General features: G+C 37.9%; 1 protein-coding gene across 1 annotated transcript in view; it reads right to left on the bottom strand.

Moving 5' to 3' along the window:
• Positions 1–1,165: 1,165 nt before the first annotated feature.
• GABRG3 (gamma-aminobutyric acid type A receptor subunit gamma3) overlaps positions 1,166–17,962 on the bottom strand; it is a 597,087-nt gene continuing 580,290 nt past the window's right edge. Inside the window, exons 7-10 of the mRNA XM_060155467.1 lie at positions 16,688–16,840; positions 7,004–7,200; positions 6,674–6,733; positions 1,166–1,447 (exon numbers count right to left, since the gene is read on the bottom strand). Coding sequence (XP_060011450.1) covers positions 1,166–1,447; positions 6,674–6,733; positions 7,004–7,200; positions 16,688–16,840 — 692 coding nt within the window. The remainder of the gene's footprint in view (positions 1,448–6,673; positions 6,734–7,003; positions 7,201–16,687; positions 16,841–17,962) is intronic.

Here is a 17,962-nt window from a genome sequence, read left to right as displayed (position 1 = left end):
GTGTTAACCTACCGGACTTTTTCTTTTCCTATCAATGATGGAAAGCTTCTGAAGAGTCATGTGAAGTACATACTAGCATCCAGTTATAACAAAGAACTAACATCAAGAAGCAACTTGGCTTTGTGTTATAAAAATATCAAAAGAGTAATAATTTCAAGGTTTTTTTTCCTTTGGAATCTTGCTACATATCCATATTTCAAAGTATAAAATAATTTTTTCTTCAAAATGTATCATTGATGATAACCATTACCCATTTTTTTGCTTCTAAAGTTGATTTCACTTGAAACAATATTCACTAAGAAAATTTTGTAAAAATTCTATCTACACTTCTTTCACACACTGGAAAGCAATGTCAAAACAATGGCTTGTGAATGCTGTATACCCATCTTTGAAAGATAATCTTTGAACTCATAATAGCATATACTGTGGGGTTCATCTTCGTCTAGTAAAACACAACTCAAGGTAAAATGTTGAACTACTGGTGTTCAAAGATAAACATCTTTGACCTTAGCTACATGAGAATTTTGAAAATTCTTTTTTTTTCTCAACTGAAAACTTGTGGATAATGCATATACATCCTTCCCAAGCCTAGGGTGAAGTTATTAAACAATGCCAACCAGTGAAGATGGTGCCAGAGCAAAGAGGCCACAGAGAGAGGAAACTGGGTGGTAACTCACTGCAGTTCACACTTGAACTCAGATTGCCTGGGCGCTGAGATCAGTAGAGTGTATCTTGGCCAGCAGTGACTTCGCATACATGGACACCGGTGCTGCCAACGGTTGCAAAGAAAAGATACAGAAAGGGGCCGGGCCTAAGAGCTTCTCAGATATTTGCTTGTAGGTTTCACAGATTTCTTCACAAGGAAAATTCGCAGCTGCTTCCAATATCCAGAAAAATATATCTCCACGTTACAGATTCAGTAAGAATTAACAAGAATATCACTTTAAAACTCAATTAACCTGTTTGTGTGCTCGCATGTTTGTGTGAGCCTGAAATACATAATAGAAATATTTGCCACATACTCCTACGCTGCTCAAAGGTATTACATAATTTCAGATAAACTGAGTAGTATCTTTCCTTGCTACTCCAATTGATCACTATTGGTCTGGGTAGGGCCAAAGTTTAGAAGGAAACCTAACACTTCATTTTTCACCAGGAGGAAAATTTAGAGATACAGATATCCCACCCAATAGACCAAGTTGAAGAGCAGGAACGATGTAGGGAAAAAGACCCGAGAATATGAGTCTAGTTCCAAGATGTCTATGTGAATACGCCCTTTTCTCCAAGATCCTGATTTGCATTCTTCATAGCAGCAGAAGAAGCTCTGACAGTCTTTCCCATCCAGACACTCATAGACACAGGTGTCTTCAAATTCCTGCCAGTACACGGAATTGTTTAGGGTAACCATTGCCGGTGGTGGTGGACTCATATCAAGGAGAGAATAGTTCTGCTGGCAACAAGAAAAACACAAATATCAACATGAGATGAATCAAGATCAGCCCAAGGTGTATCAAGAAATAAGTACAGTTTATGCCTGTTCAATAAATAAAGAGGACTGTGCCATGCCCTATGCCCACCCTCATTCCTGCTCTGAAAAGTTCAGTCTTTGCAAATTTAATGCATGAAAAACTACAGTGACGTTTGCAAATCTTGTATTTTTTTGGGTTACTGATAAGGGAGAATAAGCCTATTTTCAAATGTGTATTTGCAATTTCAAGTCCCTGTTCTGCCTACTTCTCTTCTGATTTGGAGTATACACACACACACACACACACACACACACACACACACACACACACACACACACACACACACACACACACACACACACACACACACACACACATATATGAAATTCCGCAAATGTTAAAAAATACATATAATAAAGTGTGGAGAAGTAAAGTTCTTTTTTTTAAATTATCAAACAGTATTTTTAAAAAGTACATAAGGATGATGAGAGAATCTTCTTGTTCCATGCAATTCAGGTGAAAAATGAGTTTTCAATGTGTGGATACCAGACATTGCTTGTCATCTCTAGATAGCCAAAATCTGTGTACAATTGGAATGTTATATTTTCTACTTCACAAGCTCTCCTCCTGATGTTGGAAGTCAGTATGGAGCAGATAAGGAGACAGGACAATTTACAGTCACACATAAATGAGAATAGTTTGATTAAATATATTTGTAGCTCTGTGGAGTCAAACCACAGAGAAGCAGGTAGAGATGTAGAGCATTCGGTATTACTACTGGTAGCCTTTGGGGACATCTTTTTAATTGGGAAGTGATTGTGTGTGAGGACCGACCTTAATCAAGATGTCCTCGTCCTACTGTGCACAAGCCAATAGCCAGACAGGAGCATCATGGTGCAGCTGTCTACTTTCATCAACAATTCTAGGCAATGGGCAGAAATGAAAATTTTGCTCTAAGTTAGGTTATAATGTAGATACATATCCTCCCTCTCCCTGAAAGGGTGTAAATATCACCTGAAGGTTTGCTAAAAAAACAGATTCCTGTGTCTGTCTGAAGTATTAGTATTTTTCTAACAAACTCCAGTTGGAAAATATCTGCCTTTATTGAAAATGGCACATGAATTTTGACAGTGTTCAGCCAGATTTTCATCATATTTCTTCAACACTTTGTACCTATGTAGGGTCACACAGAGAAGCTCAGCAATTACAGGCAGGCGAGCCCAACAGAAGGAGCTTACTCAAAATGGACATCAGAAGCCTCTGCAGGGAAAGAGCTCACTAGAGAGTCAAAGGGTGCTCATAGAGGTCCCAGGCTAAAAACTATAAGATATCTGGGACAAAACTGCCTATCACACTCCGTATCCCACCTCTCGAGGTGGTCACACAGCACCGAGCTGATCTCCCTGTGCTATGTGGCTGCTTCCCACTAGCTGTCTATTTTACAATTGGTAGTGTATATATGTCAATGTTACTCTCTCACTTTGTCCCAGATTACCCTTGTTCCTCCTCGTGTACTCAAGCCTATTCTCTAGGTCTGCGTCTTTATTCTTGTCCTGCCACTAGGTTCATCAGAACGTTTTTTGATTCCACATATATGTGTTAGCATATGGTATGTTTTTCTCTCTTTATGACTTACTTCACTCTGTATGACAGACTGTGGGTCCAACCATCTCACTACAAATGACTGTTAAGTTTCACTTTATGACTAATCCATTGTACATATTGTCATATCTTCTTTATCCATTCATCTGTCAATGGACACTTAGCTTACTTCCATGACCTGGCTATTATAAATAGTGCTGCAATGAATATTGACGTCCATGTCTCTATTTTGAATTATGGTTTTCTCAAGGTATATGCCCAGTAGTGGGATTGCAGCATCATATGGTAGTACTGTTTTGGTTTTAAAGGACCCTCCATACTGTTCTCCTTAGTTGCCGTATCAATTTACTTTCCCACCAAGAGTGCAAAAGTGTTCACTTTTCACCTTCACAGCATTTATTTGTAGTTTTTTGTGTGATGTCCATTCTGACTGGTGTGAGGTGAAAACGTGTAGTTTTGATTTGCATTTCTCTAATGATTAGTGATGTTTATCATCCTTTCATGAGTTTGTTAGCACTCTGTATATCCTCTTTGGAGAAATGTCTATTTAGGTCTTCTGCCCATTTTTGGATTGTTTTTTGAAATTACGCTGCATGAGCTGCATTTTGGAGATTAATCCTTTATCAGTTGCTTCATTTGAGGGTTTTTTTCATATATATATAATTTGCTAGGCAAAAGCTTTTAAGCTTCATTAGGTTCCACTTGTTTACTTGGGTTTTTATTTCCATTTCTCTAGGTGGTTGGTCAGAAAGGATATTTCTGTGATTTCTGTAATAGAGTTTTCAAAGCTTTTGACATAACTCAAAACCCATTTATGAAAAGACTCTCCAGAAAGTAGACGTAGAAGGAACCTACCTCAACATAATAAAGTCCATATATGACAAACCCACAGACAAACCCACATCATCCTCAATGGTGAAAAACTAAAAGCATTTCCACTAACATCGGGAAAAAATTTGCCTACTCCTACTGTTATTATTCAACAGCATTTTGGAAGTTTTAGCCACGGCAATTGGAGAAAAAGAAATAAACAGAATCGCAATCGAAAACAAGCGGTAAAACTGTCACTGTTTGCAGAAGACATGATACAACACCTGGAGTACCCTAAAGATGCTACCAGAAAACTGCTAGAGCTAATCATTGAATTTGGTAAAATAGCACGATATAAAAGTAATGCACAAAAATCGCTTGAATTCCTACACACTAACGAGGAAAAATCTGAAAGAGAAATTGAGGAAACATTCCCATTTACTACTGCAACAAAAAGAATAAAATTTCTAGGAATAAACTTTCCTAAGGAGACAAAAGATCTGTATGCCGAAATCTATGACACTGTTGAAAGAAATTAAAGACGATACAAACAGATGGAGAGATATATATCATGTTCTTATGTTGGAAGAATGAACAATGTGAAAATGTACTACCCAAAGCAATCTACAGGTTCAATGCAATCCCTATCAAACTATCCATGGCATTTTTCACAGAACTAGTATTTTAAAATTCACAATTTGTATCGCAACACAAAAGACTACGAATAGCCAAAGCAATCCTGAGAAACAAAAGGAGCTGGAGGAATCAGCGTCCCTGACTTCAGACATACTACAAAGCTACACTAATTAAGACAGTATGTTACTGGCACAAAAACAAAACTAGATAAATTGGAACAGGATAGAAAGCTCAAAGATGAACTGACGCCCACGAGGTCACCTTATCTTTGATAATGGAGGCAAGAATATACAATGGAGAAAAGACAGCCTCTTCAATAGGTGGTGCTGAGAAAACTAGACAGCTACAAGTAAAAGAATGAAATTAGAACACTTCTTAACACCATACACAAAAATAAACTCAAAATCGATTATAGATTTAAATATAAAGCTTGACACTATAAAATTCTTAGAGGAAAATAAAATAGATATTTTAATTAAGGAGTCTCCAAGGTCTTCAGTCCAGCTAGGTTCCTTCCCGACTCACTCCTGTTTCGCCTGTTTGTATATTGCAGCAATGTGACTTTCTCAGAACGCTGTTTCCTGGCAGCAGGTACTACTGCACACCCAGAGTGGACTAGCCTTGCATACTATGGGCTGGGAAATCGTGGCACAGTTATTTGGACAACTTTCCCCAAAGCAATGTGTGGTCATCAGTGGAGCCTGCTGCTGACCCTCATCGCAGAGAGGTTGCTCATCTCTGCTTTTCCTTTTCGGAGGTAGTGGCCCGTCAACTAAACTAACATGTGGATCTTTCAGAATAGAGTTGAAGATATTGTCAGCTAACTCCCCCTTCCTCTTTCTTCTGAACTTCTGTTGAAGTTTTCTCTGACTGCGTCTTTGCACATAGCCTGGAACTTTTTCTGTCTGTGAATTGTTTTTCTATGACTTTCTTCAGGGTCATTATACTTTCCTGCTTAAGAAAAATAAATTCTTCTAGCTTCTAGTTATTCTTTCTTTTGACAGTATCATTTCTACACCACTGATGTCAATATTTCTTTCTCCACTCCGAGCACTCTGGCAATGTGAAGACTGAGAGTGGAGGAAGATATAATGTGCTCTCCGGCCTCAGGCTATTCGTTCTGATATTTCTCTGTTATTCAGCATCCCCCGCTCCCACCCATTCACCTTACTTTTCAATGCGTTGTTATTTGGCAGCATTTGATGGCCAGAACTATATGTTCACTGTGTAAAAATGGCCTTACCTTCTGTCAGAACTGCAATGATACACACTTGAAGAAATGCTGATGAAAATTGTCTGAAATGCACTGAACATACGGTGCTGATCAGCAGTTAGAAAACCAATTGTGGTGTATGCTTGGGCATAAATTATTGTCAATTTCTGAGTTCACATATATAAAGGAATAGAAATAGTTATACGTAAAAATTGTTATATGATAAAAGCGGTAGCGCACATCAATGATTTAAAGACATATTTTTCAATTTTCAATAAATTCTTACATTAATCCATACAATTAATATTCAAGCACATTAATAATTAAATATAACAATTTTTCTTTAAATTGTGAAACCTTACTCAATATTTAAGAGGCCTTATGTTTTCAACATCTCGGCGTCCTTTCAGTAGAATGGGTGTTGTGAGGATAAATGAGTTGATACATGTACTGGTGGAATGCATTTTGGCAAAACTTTTGCAATCTTTGGCGTAGCCAATTCTGCGTCTAAGAATTTAGACTAATAGTTACAAGTATGTACAGAACTGTAATGATAAAAATATGTTTAAAAGTGAAAAAGTGTGGATTAGCCCTTTGTCCAGCCAAGATTGTGCATCAATCATGAACATATGGTACAATTATTAAGATGATCCTATAAATTAATATTTTGACCCAGAAATGTATTTATAATTATTTTTGAGTTACAGGAATATATATGGTATACACTTTTACCCGGGGGGGGTGGGTAGAAGGAGTGATTTTTTTCCCTTTATTTTCCAAATTTTCTTAATTGGACATATTTTAAAGAATTAAGTACATTTTTGAAGGGAGTACATGCATTATTCATTGGCCTCCAATAAGTGCATATGTAAACAATAATATCTTTCTATTGTAGTTTATCCAGAGTTCTCAGAAATATTTGCACTTGCAGTGCTATACGTACGGAGGGGGCTTGTAGACTTAAGCGTTCATGAATCCATCTTGAGGAATCTGGATATAGTAACTACAAGGAAATCAGAAAAAGTATTTAGAAAACTACTATGGAAATCTGCATCACAAAACACTGGTAAAGAGTAATCTTTAAAGTATGATCACATCAGTCCACGCCACTGGTAGGTGAAGCTGAAGAGTGCTTGAATGTCACATTCATATCTTTGGAATACCTGTGTTGTATTTTTAAAGACTTCTTCAACTATTTATATCATTATATAAGATCCTATGAATAAGAATCATTTACCTATCCTCCCAGAAAATCTTTGCTACTGGAACTCACCGATGTCTTTTTCTTAGTGCTAGCTGGTTTTCTACAACTTGAATAGTAGTTGAGGGTAGCATACTCCATCAAAGCAGCAAAGACAAATAAGAAGCAAACGGTCACGAAGAGGTCCATGGCTGTCACATAGGAAACACGAGGCAAGGATTTCCTGGCTATGGTGCTGAGTGTGGTCATGGTCAGCACTGTGGTTATGCCTGCACAGGGAACACATACCAAGTTGTGAAAGGGGTCACACAGAATCCCTCCATTGCGACACAGTGTTTTATTTTTATGTGACTGCTTCTTGACATTGCATAAATAGAATACATTTAATTGTAATTGTTTAATTTTGTAAGCAACAGTTCCATAAAATGTTTTATTATAGTCTTCACATTAACATTAAAATACCTGAATTAAGTTAATATCTTCCAGTTTATTCAGTTATTCTCGTACTGTTTGACATTTTGCCTCTTAAATATATTTTTAATGAAAATACAGTTTTCAGTCCCCTGTACTTTCCGTCAGTTCGTCATCTCACACTTTTTTTCTGCCCAGATAAACCACTTTTTGTCTTCTCCTTCTCTATGCAACTTGTAAACTCTTTTTCTTGAAGACTCAGCACTCTTTCTGAGGCAAACGGCTTCGTATTACCCCAGGCAGATCTGATAATATGTAGTTTCACTATTCCTGTACCTTCTATGTACCTTACTCTTCTGCTTCTCACAGAGAATTGTATATGTCTTTGCAGTATGTCTCCCTGAACTGACTGTGTGATCATTAAGAGAAAAACTGTATCTTGCTCATCTTGCTTGCCTATTACCTAATATTGTGCCTAGCATTCTAGGATTTTCAATAAGTGCTTTGCATAAGTGTATTGATTCTTTGATTAATTAGTTAACTAATCACACTCGATTCAATCTATTTCATATATGTCGGCTAACACTAAAGATTTAATCAAAGACTGTGGAAAAAATTAGGAAAGGGTCATACATGTGATGAAAGAAAAACAAGAAAAGGAAATGGAGTTTACTAAAATGAAGAGTGAAATAACTGGATGATTATCATATGAAATGATGAGCCTGCAGGAAATTAGAACATGCAAGAGCTGTCAGACTGGCAGGTTAGTGATATAGACACCAGACTCACAAGAATAGACATTTTAACACTCCACCTCTGTGATTTAAAGGGAGTACTATAAAATACCTGCCCAGAAGTACTAATCAGGGATCAGGTATACGTGACAGATGCACACACATCAGATACCAGGTTTGCAGTTTGCATCCCAGCTACAGTTTAGTGCATATCTGGCCTGGCAATCAGCAAAGGCCAGTTGTAGAATAAATCAAACAGCACAGCATAAACAGCTTGAGTAGGTGTACAAGATAATGAACCAGAAGTCAACGGCTTCAGCCTTGCTCTTGGCTTTTCAACATTTGGTCATATAAAGTTACCTTGTTTAAAATGAGTTTCTTTAATCAATTCAGTGAAAATAGGATGCCAGGCTCTCCATGTTGTAGGTGAGCAAGTTGTGAAATTTTTGTAAAACTGATTTGTAAATTTGAAAAGTCTACACTGTTGACAGGTATTTTTATGAAAGAAGATTTCACAATAAATATATGTCCAATTTAATTTTTTAAAAAAGTGTTGACCATGTCATCTCTACAGAATTTATAAGTAGGTATTTTTCAGTAAAATTGGGTATTTTTACCTAACTCCTTCAAAACTTTTTTCTCATGTTTTGGAACACCAGGTGCAGTTATACATCTTCATACTGTCTCAAAGATCACTGAGGCTCTGTTCATTTTAAATATTTTGATTCCCTCTTTTCTTCTGATTAGTTAAATTTTATATGATGGTTTTCAATTATACATGACTTTTTTCCCCTGCCATTTTTCAATCTGCTCTTAAGCTCATCTAGTGATTTTTTTTCAATTCGACTATTATACATTTAACTCTAGAATTTCTTTTTTAATATACTACATCAGCTATTATCCATCTGGTCATCTGGTAATTCATTATTTTATTTTAAATCCTTGAATATTTGTAATCATACATGCTTTTACAGATAGTTTCCTGTAATTGATATTTAATCTCATAGCGTTGTGGTCAGAAAAGATACTTGATACAATTTCAATTTTCTTAAATTTACCAAGGCTTGATTTGTGACCCAAGATATGATCTATCTTGGAGAATGTTCCATGAGCAATTCAGAAAAATGTATATTCTGTTGTGTTTGATCAAATGTCCTATCTGTTGATTCAACATCAGAGTTGCATTTTTTTTACATCTTTATTGGAGTGTAATTGCTTTACAATGGTGTGTTAGTTTCTGCTTTATAACAAAGTGAACCACTTATACATATGTTCCCATATATCTTCCCTCTTGCGTCTTGCTCCCTCCCACCCTCTTTATCCTACCACTCTAGGTAATCACAAAGCACAGAGCTAATCTCCCTGTGCTATGCGGCTGCTTCCCACTAGCTATCTATTTTATGTTTCGTAGTGTACGTTTGGGAGTGTATTTTACGTTTGGCCTGCAGTTTTCTTTCTTTGTGACGTCCTTGTCTGCTTTTGGTATCAGGGTGATGGTGGCTTCGTAGAATGAGTCTGGGAGTGTTCCACCCTCTGCTATATTTTGGAAGAGTATGACAAGGATAGGTGTCAGCTCCTCTCTAAATGTTTCAAAGTGCCTGTGAAGCCATCTGGTCCTGGACTTTTGTTTGTTGGAAGATTTTTAATCAAAGTTTCAATGTCAGTGCCTGTGGTTGTTCTGTTAATATTTTCTATTTCTTCCTGATTCAGCGTTTGCAGGTTGTGCAACTCTAAGAATTTGGTCATTTCTTCCAGGTTGTCTATTTTATTGGCGTAGAGTTGTTTGTAGTAATCTTTCATCTTTTGTATTTCTGCAGTGTCAGTTTTTACTTCTCCATTTTCGTTTATAATTCTATTGATTTGAGTCATTTCCCTTTTTTGCTTGATGAGTTTGGCTAATGGTTTATCAGTTTTATCTTCGCAAATAACCAGGTTTTAGTTTTATTGATCTTTGCTATCGTTTTCTTCATTTCTTTTTCATGTATTTCTCATCTGATCTTTATGATTTCTTTCCTTCTGCTAACTTTGGGGTTCTTTTGTTCTTCTTTTTCTAATTGCTTTAGGTGCAAGATTAGGTTGTTTAACCTCTTCAATAAGTGGTGCTGGGAAAACTGGACAGGTACATGTAGAAGTATGAGATTAGATCACGCCCTAACAGCATGCAGAAAAATAAGCTCAAAATGGATTAAAGACCTAAATGTACGGCCAGAAACTTTCAAACTCTTAGAGGAAAACATACACAGAAGACTCTAAGACTAAGTCACAGCAAGATCCTTTTTGACCCACCTCCTAGAGAAATGGAAATAAAAGCAAAAATAAATGGGACCTAATGAAACTTCAAAGCTTTTGCACAGCAAAGGAAACCATAAACAAGACCAAAAGACATCCCTCAGAATGGGAGAAAATATTTGTCAATGAAGCAACTTACAAAGGATTAATTTCCAATATTTACAAGCAGCTCATGCAGCTCAATAACAAAAAAAAAAAAACCAAACAACCCAATCCAAAAATGGGCAGAAGACCTAAATAGACATTTCTCCAAAGAAGATATACAGGTCGCCTACAAACACATGAAAGAATGCTCAACATCATTAATCATTAGAGAAATGCAAATCAAAACTACAATGAGATCTCACACCAGTCAGAATGGCCATCATCAAAAAATCTAGAAACAATAACTGCTGGAGGGGGTGTGGAGAAAATGGAACACTGTACTGCTGGTGGGAATGTGAATTGGTACAGGCACTATGGAGAACAGTATGGAGGTTCCTTAAAAAACTACAAATAGAACTGCCATATGACCCAGGAATCCCACTACTGGGCATATACCCTGAGAAAACCATAATTCAAAATGATCATGTACCAAAATGTTCGCTGCAGCTCTATTTACAATAGCCAGGAGATGGAAACAACCTAAGTGCCCATTGTCGATGGATAAAGATGTGCCACACAATGGAATGCAATGGAATATTACTCAGCTATAAAAAGAAACGAAATTGAGCTATTTGTAATGAGGTGGCTAGACCTAGAGTCTGTCATACAGAGTGAAGTAAGTCAGAAAGAGAAAGACAAGTACCGTATGCTAACACATATATATGGAATTTAAGGGAAAAAAATGTGAAGAACATAGGGGTAAGACAGGAATAAAGACACAGACCTACTTGAGAACGGCCTTGAGGATATGGGGAGGGGGAAGGGTGAGATGTAACAAAGCGAGAGAGAGGCATGGACGTATATACACTACCAAACGTAAGATAGATAGCTAGTGGGAAGCAGCCGAATAGCACAGGGAGATCAGCTCAGTGCTTGGTGACAGCTTGGAGGGGTGGGATAGGGAGGGTGGGAGGGAGGGAAACGCAAAAGGGAAGAGATATGGCTACATACGTATATGTATAACTGACTCACTTTGTTATAAAGCAGAAACTAACACACCATTGTAAAGCAATTATAGCCCAATAAACATGTTAAAAAAAATACAAGAAAGCCTTGCCTAAATGAAAAAAAAAATTAGGTTGTTTATTCGAGATGTTTCCTGTTTCTTAAATTAGGATTCTATTGCTATAAATTTCCCACTTAGAGCTGCTTTTGCTACATCCCATAGGTTTTGGTTCGTTTTGTCTCCATTTTCATTTGTTTCTAGGTATTTTTTTATTTCCTCTTAGATTTCTTCAGTGATCACCTCGTTATTAAGTAGTGTAATATTTAGCCTCCATGTGTTTGTATTTTTTACAGATCTTTTCCTGTAATTGATAGCTAGTCTCATGGCGTTGTGGTCAGAAAAGATAATTGATATCACTTCAATTTTCTTAAATTTACCAAGGCTTGATTTGTGACCCAAGATATGATCTATCCTGGAGAATGTTCCATGAGCAATTCAGAAAAATGTATATTCTGTTGTGTTTGATCGAATGTCCTATAAATATCAAATCCATCTTGTTTAATGTATCATTTAAAGCTTGTGTTTCCTTATTTATTTTCATTTTGGATGATCGGTCCTTTGGTGAAAGTAGGGTGTTAAAGTCCCCTACTACGAATGTGTTACTGTTGATTTCCCCTTTTATGACTGTTGTTAGTATTTGCCTTATGTGTTTAGGTGCTCCTAATTTGGGTACATAAATATTTACAATTGTAATATCTTCTTCTTGGATAGATCCCTTGATCATTATGTAGTGTCCGTCTTCGTCTCTTCTAATAGTCTTTATTATAAAGTCTATTTTGTCTGATATGAGAATTGTTACTCCAGCTTTCTTTTGGTTTCCACTAGCATGTCTCTAGGTCTGTTATGGGTCTCTTGTAGACAGCATATACATGGGTTTGTTTTTGTATCCATTCAGCCACTCTGTGTCTTTTGGTGGGAGCATTTAAACCATATAAATAAGGTAATTATCGATATGTATTATCGATATGTATGTTCCTATTCTTATTTCTTAATTGTTTTGTGTTTGTTATTGTAGGTCTTTTCCTTGCCTTGTGTTTCTTGCCTAGAGAAGATTCTTTAGCATTTGTTGTAAAGCTTGTTTGGTGGTTTTGAACTCAGTTTTTGCTTGTGTGTAAATGTTTTAATTTCTCCATCAAATCTGAATGATACCCTTGCTAGGTAATCTTGGTTATAGGATTTTCTCCTTCATCACTTTAAATATGTCCTGCCAGTCCCTTCTGGCTTGCAGAGTTTCTGCTGAAAGGTCAGCTGTTAACCTTATGGGGATTCCCTTGTGTGTTATTTGTCTTCCCCTTGCTGCTTTTAATATGTTTTCTTTGTATTTAATTTTGACAGTTTGATTACTATGTGTTTTGGCGTGTTTCTCTTTGGATTTATCCTGTATGGGACTCTGTGCTTCCTGGACCTGATTAACTATTTCCTTTCCCATATTAGGGAAGTTTTCAACTATAATCTCTTCAAATATTTTCTCAGTTCCTTTCTTTTTCTCTTCTTCTTCTGGAACACCTACAATTTGAATATCGGTTTGTTTAATGTTGTCCCAGAGGTCTCTGAGACTGTCCTCAGTTCTTTTCTTTCACTTTATTCTGCTCTGCAGTAGTTATTTCCACTACGTTATCTTCCAGGCCACTTTTCCGTTCTTCTGCCACAGTTTTTCTGCTATTGATCCCTTCTAGAGTATTTTTAATTTCATTTATTGTGTTCTTCATCGTTGCTTGTTTTCTCTTTAGTTCTTCTAGGTCCTTGTTAAATGATTCTTGCATTTTTTTTCTATCCTATTTCCAAGATTTTGGATCATCTTTACTATCATTATTATAAATTCCTTTTCAGGTAGACTGCCTATTTCCTCTTCATTTGTTAGGTGTAGTGGGATTTTATCTTTCTCCTTCATCTGCTGTGTATTTTTCTGTCTTCTCATTTTGCTTATCTCACTGTGTTTGGGGTCTCCGTTTTGCTGGAGGCAGGTTCATAGTTCCCATTCTTTTTGATGTCTGTTCCCAGTAGCTAAAGTTGGTCCAGTGGATTGTGTAGGCTTACTGGTGGAGGGGAGTGGTGCCTGTGTTCCGGTGGATGAGGCTGGATCTTGTCTTTCTGGTGGGCAGGTCCACATTTTGTGGTGTGTTTTGAGATGTGTGTGGACTTACGATTTTAGGCGGCCTCTCTGCTAATGGGTGGGGTTGTGTTCCTATCTTGCTAGTTGTTTGACATAGGGTGTCCAGCAGTGTAGCTTGCTGGTCGTTGAGTGAAGCTGGGTGCTGGTGTTGAGATAGATATCGCTGGGAGATTTTCGCCATGTGATATTATGTGGAGCTGGGAGGTCTCTTGTGGACCAGTGTCCTGAAGTTGCCTCTCCCACCTCAGAGGCACAACACTGATTCCTGGCTGCAGCACCAAGAGCCTTTCATCCACACGGCTCAGAATAGAAGGGAGACAAAAGAAAGAAAGAGGAGAAAAAGGAAGAAAGAAAGAAAGAGGATAAAAGGAAAGAAAATAAAGTAACGTAAAATAAATAGTTATTAAAAAATAATTATTAAGAAAATTTTTTTAAAAAAATAAAAAAAACAAAAAAACCTGACGCATAGAACCCTAGGACAAATGGTGAAAAGAAAGCTATACAGACAAAATTTCACACAAAAACATCCAGCTACACGTGACCAAAAGAGGAAAAGGGAAAAAAACAGTAAATCTTGCTCTCAAAGTCCACTTCCTCAATTTGGGATGATTCGTTCTCTATTAAGGTATTCCACAGTTACACAGTTGATGTTGGAGATTATTCCGCTGCTTCTGAGGCTGCTGGGAGAGATTTCCCTTTCTTTTCTTTGCACAGCTCCCGTGTTTCGGCTTTGGATTTGGCCCCGCCTCTGCTTGTAGGTCGCTGGAGGACCTGTTCTTTGCTCAGATAGGACGGGTTAAAGGAGCCGCTGATTAGGGGGCTTTACTCACTCAGGCCGGGGGGATGGAGGGGTTACGGAGTGCGGGGCGATCTTGCGGTGGCAGGGGCTGGCGTGACGTTGCACCAGCCTGAGGTGCCCTGTGCGTTCTCCCGGGGAAGTTGTTCCTGGATCCCGGGACCCTGGCAGAGGAGGGCTGCACAGCCTCCAGGGACGGGAGGTGTGGAGAGTGACAGATGCTCGCACAGTTTTCTTAGTGGTGGCAACAGCAGCCTGAGCATCTCTTGCCCATCTCTGGAGCTCCTTTAAGCGGAGTTCTTAATCCCCTCTCCTCACGCACCAGGAAACAAAGAGGGAAGAAAAAGTCTCTTGCCTCTTCGGCAGGTCTAGACTTTTCCCCGGACTCCCTCCCGGCTAGCCGTAGTGCAGTAACCTCCTCATGCTGTGTTCACGCCACCAGTCCTCTCCCTGCCCTCCGACTGAAGCCTGAGCCTCAGTTCCCAGCCCCGCCAGCCCTGGCGGTTGAGCAGAAAAGCCTCTCGGGCTGGTAAGTGCTGGTCGGCACCGATCCTCTGTGCTGAAATCCCTCTGCTTTGCCCTCTGCACCCCTGTTGCTGTGCTCTCCTCTGCGGCTCCGAAGCTATCCCCCGCTGCCACCTGCAGTCTCCACCCGCAAAGGGGCTTCTAGTGTGTGGAAACCTTTCCTCCTTCAAGGCTCCCTCCCACTGGTGCAGGTCCCGTCCTTATTCTTTTGGCTCTGTTTATTCTTTTTTCTTTTGCCCTACCCAGGTACGTGGGGACTTTCTTGCCTTTTGGGAGGTCTGAGGTCTTCTGCCAGCGTTCAGTGGGTGTTCTATATGAGCAGTTCCACATGTAGATGTATTTCTGTTGTATCTCTGGGGAGGAATGTTATCTCTGCATGTTACTCTTCCGCCATCTTCCGCCTCTCTTCCCAGAGTTGCATTTTGATGTTGACTTTTTGCTTTGATCAAGAGTCACATTTACTTAATTCTTAGAAAGTCTATTAATTTTTTACTGTATACACAATATTGTAGATACCTCATAAAGAGCATTGACAGTTATTTTTTTTAAAAGAATGTTGAATGCTTTCTTATAATTGATTTAATGCTGGTGCTTTTGATCTTGTCATAGAATGATTTAAGCTTTATCTAAAGTAGGCACAACCATTCTGGTGTCAACCAAATATCCTGGTGTTAATGACATTTCTCCACTCTTCTGGTCTGTAACTCTATTAATGGCAAACACTGTGTATTTCTGGTATATTTATCCTCTTAATACCACAATGGTGACACTATTTTTTTTTTTTTCTGTACGCGGGTCTCTCACTGTTGTGGCCTCTCCCTTTGCGGAGCACAGGCTCCGTACACACAGGCCCAGTGGCCACGGCTCACGGGCCCTGCCGCTCCATGGAATATGAGATCTTGCTGGACCAGGGCACGAACCCACGTCCCCTGCATCGGCAGGTGGACTCTCAACCATCTGTGCCACCAGGGAAGCCCCTACAATGGCCACACTTTGATAGGACTTTCATAGTCTCAAGTTGTGAGCTACTTATTGAAGGCATGCTCACTATGACACCCTAATATGTAATTGTAAGGTCATAACCTCAAGAAAAGTTACAAAATTTGTGTTATGCTTTTGCCAGCTGATTTACTAATTCTTTCATGTATTTTCTGTTCAGCATGCAAAACTAATATTGGCAGAGGATACTAAAGGCTAATTTTGTTCAAAAAGTACTTTGTTGTTAAACAATGATTTTTAAAAGCCAACAGAAAATGTTCAATGTAATATAGAAGACTGTAAATATTTTAAAATTTAAGCAGTTCCCTCTTTTCTGAAAGAAATTTGAGGGGAACCTTTATATGCTACATTGCCTGTGTTAATAAAATATGGAAAGGCAAAATTCCTATCATTAAAAAAAAACATATACAACATGTTGCACAATCACAATCTTAAAACCACCGAAATTTAATGTTTTCTTAAGAAGACTTTGGTTGCCAGAAAAAAATTCATGAGAAGAATTTTTAGGTTATAGATAGGTAAAATAATATAGATAGAAAGTTTAACCTCAAATTTTAAGTGGCACACATGGAATGCTACAGTCAGGAAGAACAGTCTAAATTATCTACCTAGAAACAAGCATGAATCAAGTAGCCTTCAAATTAGATCAGTTACATTTGAGCTAGGCTTTTTATTGAAAATATTTTTATGAATACTTCTATGTTAAACAAAATGGTAGCAAAGATTTTTTGAAACTCACCTAATGCTGTTCTTGCTGGTGTAGCATCTTTTTTGATCCAAAATGATACCCAGGATAAAACCACAGTCAGTATACAAGGAATGTATGTTTGAATAGTGAAGTATCCCATTCTTCTACTCAATTCAAAATATATAGTCATGACAACATAATCACCTGTAATAAAACATTGTCAAAATTAACTTTCTTGTGTTAAAATAATTCAAAGAAATAAATTATTAAAACATTTTGTTAAATGAATAACGGATAAATATATTCAAGTACAACATTCATCAAACTGGGGAGTCAAAATTCTGGGGCTCTTAATTTTTATCATATCCGTGGTCCTGTGAGGCATTTTACTGTAAAAGGCACAAAAAGATATGTATTAATTAGAAGTGATAGATATGCACATTTATTCCACAGGAGATCATTATGTAATGTTCAGCTGTATGTTGCATGCTTAAAATCAAGGATAACAAATCAACCCTCAAGTAAATCCATTTTCATTTTGCTTTCTTAACAGTAACAGATGTACACATAAACTTTCAAATCTAAACTCCTGTAACAAATTTATATTTCTATTTTTTAGTATGAATTGCATCTTGCTACCACTGTAAATTTTCAAAACTTTATTATGGTCTAGTTGTGACCCAGGGTAAGCCACCCCAAAATGTGTCTAAATAGCATATTGATTATTTTGAATTAAAGTTACTTAAGAAATGCCAACATAAGAGGGACACTCTGACTCTCCTCTCTGTATCTGAAAGCAGAAAAAAAAAATCTCTCATGTGAAAGGGGCACTCCCCGCATCTAGAGGTAGGACTTCCTTATCACAAAGAAGCCTGTATAAAAAAACCTTGTCCCGTGTCAATTTTACAATTAGTCCAGCCACAAGAACTCAAGGGGGGATGATGGGGAATTACTCCGTCCCCAACAGTCTACACCATTCTGCATGAAATGCCCCTTGCACCTATATTCTTTGCACTCCTGGTCTCCCCAGGTCCTCTCATTTGCCAAGATCCATCCTCAATTGCTGCTGCATCCCTTCCCTACTGCCTAAGATGCTTTTCTTTTCCTATCACTTGCATCCATATAGTTACAAGTCAACTTTGAAGCGCAGCTTAGAAATCATTTAGCCTGCCAGGAAGCGTTCCTTATCTGTTCCTAACAACTGCAATAAAGTTATTTCTATAATTACCTATAAAAACAATGTTGTCTTAAGAACAATAAATTAGTTGGGTTATAGAATATATGTCTTGTTTATCAATGTTACTTGGTAAGCAATCAACTGGTAAT

Source organism: Lagenorhynchus albirostris, chromosome 1 (assembly GCF_949774975.1).
Source record: "Lagenorhynchus albirostris chromosome 1, mLagAlb1.1, whole genome shotgun sequence".
Lineage (NCBI taxonomy): Eukaryota > Metazoa > Chordata > Mammalia > Artiodactyla > Delphinidae > Lagenorhynchus > Lagenorhynchus albirostris.
Note: the sequence above shows the minus strand (reverse complement) of the source record. Positions and strands in the feature narration are given on the sequence as shown.